At 42.7% G+C, this 9,170-nt stretch overlaps 1 protein-coding gene across 1 annotated transcript; it reads left to right on the top strand.

Annotated features, from left to right (window-relative positions):
- Positions 1 to 4,963: 4,963 nt before the first annotated feature.
- Positions 4,964 to 9,078, top strand: LOC117417636 (C-type lectin domain family 19 member A-like). The gene is made up of 5 exons (XM_034029785.3): positions 4,964 to 5,222; positions 6,992 to 7,169; positions 7,286 to 7,379; positions 7,559 to 7,691; positions 8,251 to 9,078. The coding sequence occupies exons 1-5, from the start codon at positions 5,081 to 5,083 to the stop codon at positions 8,325 to 8,327; spliced, it is 624 nt and encodes a 207-aa protein (XP_033885676.1). The 5' UTR covers positions 4,964 to 5,080; the 3' UTR covers positions 8,328 to 9,078.
- Positions 9,079 to 9,170: the final 92 nt, after the last annotated feature.

Genomic DNA, 9,170 nt, shown 5'->3' with positions numbered 1-9,170 from the left:
CTCTGGGCTTTAAGGACTGGATTGGCTTTAGACCGTACACCTACATTATTTCAAAAAGTATTTCTTTAATTGTTTATTAAAAATGAAGTCAGTCAACAACCAAACCCTGTAGTATACAGTAGAGCCATTTCATTGGGTTGCCATTGAATACCCCAAACCCCAGCGATGTCAGTGCTGCTCAAGATTTCTAGACTGTTTAGTCTATGTTGGTCTAGGTTTGATTCACATCAAAGAGATATCAATGAGAGTTACTGTTGTTCCACCTTGTTTTTGTTGTAGTCTGACTGCCCCTCCCCTCCCCCATACTGTGTTACATCAGTGCTGTCATTAACACTGAGCTCTTTGGGCTTGTAGCCATCCTGCTCCCACTGCTTCTAATGCATTCAATTCCAAAAGTCAGGGAATAGCCGGCTCTCCCATTACCTCAGTGGCGTTTACTGTGTTTACATCATACTCGCTGTCTGTGAGGCCTGCCGGGCCTTTGCTCCTGCTCGCCTACACACAACTTCTCAGCTGCAGCCCGGCACTATGATATCCCCGCCATCACTTGGCAATGCTCAACCACAATAAGCAGAAGAGCGGGCATGTGGCTGTCAGGCAGGCTGGGGATATCGTTGGTTTGAGATGACTTTGGAGCCAATGCTCCGCCTATCTTTACACACAAAGCATTTGATAATGGAAAAAAATACAAAAATAATTTGCTCAATCCCAACCAATGCAAATAAGTGCTGTAATGTTGTTTCTTAGATGAATTTATACATGACAAGGAAGAACTGATAAGACAGAGAATGAGTTATTAATACAGCAACATTCATATTTAGTGCACCCAACGGTTGGAGAGAAAGGCTGGGTTTTAATTAAGAAGAGTTGGCTAGGGACACGAGCTGGGAGTAATTAACAGTTCATTTGACAGTTGCTGTTATGAAAAAGTTTGGAAAGCCAAAGGAGCACCAATTAGCATTCATTAAACACTAAACAATTCAGTCATTTCATGCTGTAATTCTACCTTTTCAAGGAAAGTCTCATTAAATGCTAATTGGTACAAATCACTTTACATTAAGCACAGTGTAATAGCACTGCTGTGCACCCTAACAAGCCTTGTTTACAGTGCTTTAGAATTACAGGACCACATATTACAAGAGCTGCACCAAAAAAATGTATGCCAAGTGAGTTGAGGCCAGCACTCACCGGCCATCACCATCGCCCATTGAGAGCCTGTCTGCTGCTGGGTGTGTCAGCTTTATATTTAGACTCCAGGAGATATGAGTTCTAGCCTCTACTTGACAGTTTGATGACATACCACAGCATGCAAATAAAGCAATCCAAAGGATAGTTCTCTTTTAGTGGCTTGTAATACAACCGGGATACATTCTCAGTGTTTTAGGGTTAAATCTAGCCAAAACTACTAGCAGAATAAAAAACTACTGGCCCAAGAGTTGCCATGGAAGAATATTTAGTAAAAGCACAGATACACAGATGTCAGGAGTGCATTTTCCTGTACTGCCTGCACCTATGTTCTGTGTCAAAGGTCTCTTTGCCCTCTCCTACAGGACCAGTCCAGTGCTGTTTTACTGCTGCTGATACTGATATGGCTCTGTAAATCGCTAAAGTGCTCCGACGCCAGGAAGTTCATTACCTCCTGTCCATTGAGCGCTGTTTACCACCATTAAATACCACCCCCTGGGGCCCATTGACATTTATGGCTGGATTTTACTGGGGTTGCTTTCATCAACGGTAGCCACGTGACCAGTGGTGTTGTCGATCCTGAACATGCCGGAATGCGCCCGGAACGCTGTTCTGGTACTTTTTTCTATAGGCAGAACCTTGACTTAAGAATTAAGGACATTTTTCGATTTGTTGTGAAAATGCTTACATAGCGCCCGACCGCTCTAATTTCAGTTCCTGGGCATCAATGAAGCAACCTATTTTCAGTCTGGAAATCAAATTAGTCTTTCCATTGCACACACACTAGGAACAAAAAAATCAGTGTCCGATTCCCTACATACCAGTTTTGATGGTACACTAACCTGCGTATATTTGGAGTCAAATGTCTTGCACAATCGTTTGTTTCAGTCAGTCCTTGTGATGTTATGAAGAGAACATTAGTGACTTCTATTACAAATTGCAGTACTACTACTATTGTAAAAATGCTGATAGCAAAAGTGCATTCTACGACTGTGGCCATAAACACGGGTTTAAAGCTGCTTTGTACATCGGTCATGGAGACCTGGTGATTGGAGTGAATGACTGCCCTTGCAGATGTTCATTCTTCCCCTGCTATATTACGACATAGGCATAATTTACTCGGGGGACATGTCCTCCTCACTTTTTCATTATTTCAGATAGAATAATCTTTATGAATGCATCAACTACAGAAACAGCCCCCCCCCCCCCCCCCCCCAGTGAGTTTGTATAATTTGTTTAAAAAATATATATATATTTCAATTGGCGTTCCGGTGCTTTAAGATTTAGGACTGTACACCACTGCACGTGACGTGTGAACCAAGGCCTCCACGAGCACTGCTCCAGAAGGGCACAATCCACACTGCATAACAGGCAAACTGCCTAAAATATAAAGAAGAACAATCTGAAAAATCGTAATAAACACCTGCTGGTGGAAAGGGTTTCATTGTTGGAACATTTATAGGTGTGAATTTATTACCTCGGGAGCAAGGAGTGAATTTAAAAAAATGATTTAGCATCACATATTGCTTCCAGATTTTCACACGTATTGTTTTAAAAGGACTGTGCACTAAAATAATTATAAAGAAATCATTGTATTTCCCCCCTGAACAGTTCCCTTCACTTCATTAGCTGCTATCTACTTCACCCTGGTTCTTAACTTTTCTATGTCACGTCACTAATTAATTCATGCGGTTTGCACCGATTTGTATGGAGATGGTTCATTTGGGCACGCTAGGGTAGCACAGTGTACCGATGAGAATGAGGGATCCACAGTAGATTAGCATGGGGAGTGGCACTGCAGGTAATTGTTAGGCTGTGGGGAGTGGAGGGGGGATACAGACAGGCACATCTGGCCAACATCTGGGGCCTGCTGAGCTCATGGTTCCCCTCTGACTGCTCAGCAGAGCCTGCGTGTTTATAGAAAGCCTCCACCCTGCCCTGGAAGCCAGTCCAACAGCACTGACCCCTCACTGGCTGGGGCTGCTTGCACAGAGGGAGCTGTTGCAGCTCTGAGGCACTTTGTGGGTTAATACCTCAATGGTACACATTCAGTGTCTGTCACTCAGCACCAAAGTGCCCATTCCTTTGTGGGTGCTGTTTGTTCTCCTGCTGTTTTTGCTAAGGATTTTCTTGGGCTATCATTTTTTGATATCCCAGTACTGTGGGGGACGGTCCACGGTTTTTGGTCCTGTTTTTTAAAAATCCATGTTTGCTTCTGTCTTTAAAACTAAGCCTCCTTATATGTGTAGCCCACACCCCACAACTCCTAAATACTGGTGACGCCGTTTGTCAATTATGAACACTTACAGACAGAACAGTTCTGTGGATAGAAGACAGTGCTGTCATTTCAGCAGCAAGGGAATTGTAACATCTTTTTGTTTAATAATCATGAAAATTAACATTGGCGTCTTGGTCTCTGTTGCAAAAGTCTGTCCAGCAGCTTGAAAAAATTAGAGAAGATAGGCAGCCAGCCCAGTGTGAAGGCTGTGAGACAGACAGGCTGTGATCACTGAAGAACTGAGCCTATACCATCACTCACTGCTGGCACAGTTAAAACATACCTTTCAAGACTTCAATGGTGAAAAAGGATCTGGAATGGATTGTAGCTCTGCTGCCTTCCTGAGAGGCTGCTTGATGTTTATTGTGTTGCTCAGGAGCGTGGGGAAAGACAGCTCAGCAGGCTCACATTCTTCAGAACGAGAGGGCAGTGTAGCCTAGTGGTCAGAGCTGAGGCACTGGGAGGCAGTGTAGCCTAGTGGTTAGAGTAGAGTTCCTTTACTTTAGCCGAGTGATTAGAACTGAGGGACTGGGAGGGAGAGTGGCCTACTGATTAAAGCTGAAGGACTGGGATGCAGTGTGGCAGTTGTTTCTACCAATTTACTTCTGTGAAACAGTATGATTGATGCTGGGGATGTTGTGCCACAGAGGGCATCAGAGGGCATGAGAGAGCCAGATCCTGTCGCCTGGCTTTCCTTAGGCTGTGTATACTTCTCCCTAATTAGATATTGGCAGCTTTGCAGACCTGGCTTTAATTATGATGATGACATCGCCTGACTCTGTGTGCTCTGCTTGTTTATGTAGGTCCCTGGGGTCCCAGCACAATGCAACAGAAAGGAGAGTTTCCGGAATATAAAACTTTGTTGACTGTGTCATTTCGAGATTATCTTTCAGGGAAACAATTACAGCAGGATGGTTTGGCCGGGGTACAGTGTGGATCAAAAAGTCACTTGATCTTGACACACAATGGAATGGAACAAATCCACTGGAATTCTATGAAGTGCCAACCACACATCTCTTCAGCGGGTTCTACTGCTGTTTAATCAATCAATCAATCAATCAATCAATCAATCAATCAATCAATCTTTATTTTTATATAGCACCTTTCACAAAAATAAAATAAAAACATTTTTAAGACGAAACACAGAAATGAAAATACTTAAAAACAATAAAAACAAGTACTAAATACATCAGTATAAATAAGTAAGTAAACAGACAAGTGATACAAATAAATATAATTTATACCCATCACACATTGCAGTTCCTCTCAGTCAGCTTGAAAAGCAGGTTATAATATCTGCTTGGATCATTGGGTCTGTTGAGGGACCCTCAACATCAAAATCCCACTGAGGTCTGAGAGCAGGCAAGACAGTGACCTCCCCCCCGACCCACATACCTGCCTCAATCCCTCTCCACCGCTTTCCTTCTTTAACTCCCCCTTCTCTCTCCCTCGTTTCCGCCCCCTCCAGTGATGCAGCGGGGTGGGTGAGTGGGTGGCTGGCTGCGGAGATCGAATCCCTGAGTTGACCGGGAGGGACAAGCTGAGACCTAGGCTGCAGTGGAGCAGAGAGAGGAAACAGAGCAGACTGACACTCACACACTCACTGTGCTCACTAAGATGCTATGCTCACTGGCTCGCAGTCCATCTACAGCACAACACCCCATACTCACCATGCTAGGCTGGGACCTGTGGGCAATTCTATGCTTTACTGCTGTTCTCTCTGAGGCATTTCCTCCAACCAACATGAAGATCACACAAGGTAAGTGAGCAATTCAGACTTTAAAACTAACTGCTATAGTTATCCATAGTTACATATTTCTTTAACTTGTCAATTGTCAATTATTTGCTAGCTGTATTTTATCCAATTGCTGTGTTACTTTTTAATCTGTATTTTTATTGAGTTGGAAAATCTTACACTAATGCCTTTTTGGAGCTGGAAAGTACAAACAAAAAGTTGATCTACAGTTAACAGTAACAAGTGGGCCATTCAGTATCATTTACACAAGGGAGGATTATTAATCTAGCAGAAACAGGGAACTATGAGCTGGTTAAAAAAAAAAAGTGCATCAATTTAAAAGGTTAATAAAGAGAACATAGACAGTGAGGAAAGTGTAATTTCCTCATTAGAAATAATTCAATGGAACCAGGGAAAATGCCAACAATGACTCAATAAATATTTAAAACTCTGAAACTCGCATCGTCCTAGTACAGGAGCCAGATTTATTCAGAGCCAGGGACAATGTTTAGAATTGCGATAAAATGTAATACTGTGCATACAACAGAACTGACAGTATTTAAAGCTATGTATAAATACAATATTTAAAAGTTTTACAATTGAACTACAAAGCCTTCGAGTCGTAATAATTGACCATTGGGGGTTGTGACATTTCCAAAGTGTTCACAAAGGGTTTAGAGAGGGTGGTTTCAACGTTATCTCTGCATTTCCAGTGTGGCTGCACTGCCACAGAAGGTGAATCTGTCAATCCCTCTGAGTACTGCTGTGTAACACTGCACATAGATCTGGGATGTCGCTTGCACTGCTATTAGTGCTGTCTGCAGGAGATACACAGACTTGTATGTGCTTAGTTCTTAGCTAGGTGTCCCCTAGGATGGTATGGGCTAATCAAGATGAACTGTGCCGTCCACAATAAACTGCCACCATTTGCCGTTTAGTCTAAATTGAGTACATTTAGACTAAACGGTACACAGTACACTGTTAATGGTTTACAACTGGTAATTACCAAACGCGTGCTTAGTTTTAGTAAAGGAAATGGAGAGCTTATGATGAAATGCAATGAAACATTTATCACTGCAAGCTAGTTACAGTTCTTTGCAATAGCTGGGGTGCTAATGCATTGAGAATACAGCTCCTGTGTTACTAACAGGACCTACCAGTACCACAGTACCTACTGTTAGTAATTAGAAACGACAAGCAGCAGGGTTTACAATGGTACAGTTGCACAGTAATTCTGTAGTTTGCCTTGGTTAAATGATGAATAGACTTCTTCGTGTTTTTAACAGTGCTCTGTGATTTATGCATGCTTTCAATACCGTAGGCTGTTACAATGTCTACACTTTGTTATGCTTTTACAATGGTTCACTGCACTAACTGGACTGGATTCACCATGTCCACAGTGAACAGCTATTAGCACAATATAGAGATACATATTGGTGAGCCAGACGTTTTAAGTGACCCCAAGCTTATGAGTCAGTCGCACATACTGAGCAATAACCCACTGACCATGAAGTCCCATGACTCTTTTTTTCTCATACTCTTACACTAAACCTTTGATCATAGCTTCGATCCCTTTCTAAAGTCTTTCTTCCATTTTTTGTTTTAAATGTGATTGTTTAGTCATTTAGTAATGCATAGGCAGAGCTGAGAATTAAGGTACAGACTGACAGTGCTGGAGATCTGTGAATGGAGTGTCCATTATGATGGCACAGGGTGACTACTGGAGAGCTGTGAATTGCTTGGTTGTATTCATGTAACCCAAACCCTAGCCCACCATCCCCCTCCACCCTCAGCTCTGCCACTGCAGCTCTCAGACCCCAGCCAGCCCGTCTCCTGCCCTCTCTTCTGGACGGAGTTCGAAGGTCATTGTTACCGTTTCTTCCCACTGAACCGCACCTGGGCTGAGGCTGACCTCTACTGCGCGGAGTTCTCCAACGGCCACAAGTCAGCCAAGCTCACATCCATACACAGGTATCATGGGTACTTTATTAATACACAGATTGGGTAGATTGAGTAGGTTCCTGTGCAGAGAGCTGGGTGGGTGATGTCACTGACAGTGGTCTGCTTTCTCCCCCTCTTTCTCCTAGCTGGGAGGAGAATGTCTTTGTCTATGATCTGGTAAACAGTCGGATCCCTGGTATCCCCACAGACATCTGGATCGGACTCCATGACCGGAGACAGGTGGTTATCTATTTAATTAGCTATTATAGGGATTTACCAGAAAGGATTAACAGAGCAGTGCCTCCCCCACTGTAACTGTGACCAAGTCATCTTCTTTAAAAAAAAAAGTAGCACAATAAAGACAAGAAAGATGAATAAAGCCTCACCTTATTTTCTTCCCTCTCCTTTCGACTCCCCAGGAAGGCACACTGGAGTGGACGGACGGCACCTCCTATGAGTACAGTTACTGGGATGGGAACCAGCCGGACGATGGCATCCACCGCATCCCAGAGGAGGAGGACTGTGTGGAGATCTGGTACCGACAGAGCAGCGGTGAGTGACCATAGAGATCTAATACTTGCAGAGCAGAGGGATCCAGAACTGATGAGTAGTAGCCATAGAGATACAGAACTACTGAGAGAGCAACGGTAAGCACAATATGTTATTATACCCACTGCAACTTCTTAGCAGCAGCTACACTAGACTGTGAAGAACTCTCACTCAGAATGTCAATGATGAAGCATTCTGAATGTTAAACCACAACAGGTTCTATATAAACAGATATCAGGGTTTCATCTGTTTTTTTATTTAGATTTAATGACTTCTAATATGTTTGGCAGCTAAATCTAATCAGGTTGAGAGTGTGCTTTCTCTTGCACTCTGTGTGACAGACCTGACACAGCAAGGACTGCGAGAGAAATAGACTCTCAACTTGAACAAGGGTAGCCACCGAACATTTAGAAACATATATTAGAAACAGGTCAAAGCATGATAATGGCAGTTCTAAAAGCTGAAATGGTCAACATTTTATGTCTTTAGGCACTGGAAATGTTTTATGCAATTTATATAAAAATGTAATCATTTTGTACTCGTTCATCTTTCTTTGCGACAGCTCTGAGATCCTGGAATGATAACAGCTGTGACAAAGCCTTTCCCTTCGTCTGTAAAATCCCCACACTGGAGAATTAGCCCCCAAATCTACAGCCCACAACGACCCACCAGCTTGTCTCCGTTCCTGAAGAGAGCTCCATCTCTTGGACCCCCACACCTCCACTGCTCCAGCGCTGGTGTCTAGTTCTGACGTCCAGTTTCTGACCCTGTGAGACATTGTTTGCAATCACCCAGCGAAACCCAGCCAAGCTCTTACACTCTCTTGAGCCTGTACACATCTGGTCCTCGTTTGAAGCTCAACGATTTATTGCTCGGACTCAGGTTTCTGAAGGAACACTAATTGTTTTTATGATTTTATTTGGAAAGGTTTATGACTTTTAATAAACTTGTGCAGTTGTTCTCCAGGTCAAAATGCTGCTCAGCTGGGTGTGCCTGGAGTGAAAGTGTAGGGGGTCGTTGATAGAGATGTCACAATCTTCCGCAGCTGTTATCTTCCGCTGTCAATCATCATACGCTTTCTAAACACACTTAGACTGCGGAGTAGTTGTCTTCTAGGTTACCATAGAGCCCAAAGAAGTTTCCTGCCTTTCTGAGATACACAAACTTAACTATTGTAATATAAAATGTTTACTAGACAATTACGTTTTATATTTGTAAGATGCAGCATGTGTTTTAACAATGTGCTGCACTTTTCTTTTTAATTAAAACACAATTAAGAAACCTGCTATTGTTAAATTAGAATTTTTTTCCATCTATCTACTCGCTTTCCTGCTCAGTAACTATAGTGGGTGGAAATATCTAATATTAATAAAGTACAAGTTAAACTGTTTACTAGCCTGTATCTTATCATTTACCCTCACATTTTCAAACCACTTGTGTATATAGTAATTGTTTTTATTACTGTTTTGAACACTCTGTAAC

Source organism: Acipenser ruthenus, chromosome 13, assembly GCF_902713425.1.
Source record: "Acipenser ruthenus chromosome 13, fAciRut3.2 maternal haplotype, whole genome shotgun sequence".
In the NCBI taxonomy this organism is placed as follows: domain Eukaryota; kingdom Metazoa; phylum Chordata; class Actinopteri; order Acipenseriformes; family Acipenseridae; genus Acipenser; species Acipenser ruthenus.
The sequence above is the reverse complement of the archived record's forward strand: the minus strand, read 5'-3'. Positions and strand labels throughout refer to the sequence as shown.

Coding starts and splice junctions, on each gene's coding strand:
- LOC117417636 (XM_034029785.3), top strand. CDS start 5,081: ATGCTATGCTCACTGGCTCGCAGTCCATCTACAGCACAACACCCCATA. Junction 5,223..6,991: donor CAACATGAAGATCACACAAG/GTAAGTGAGCAA, acceptor CTCCACCCTCAG/CTCTGCCACTGCAGCTCTCA. Junction 7,170..7,285: donor AAGCTCACATCCATACACAG/GTATCATGGGTA, acceptor TCTTTCTCCTAG/CTGGGAGGAGAATGTCTTTG.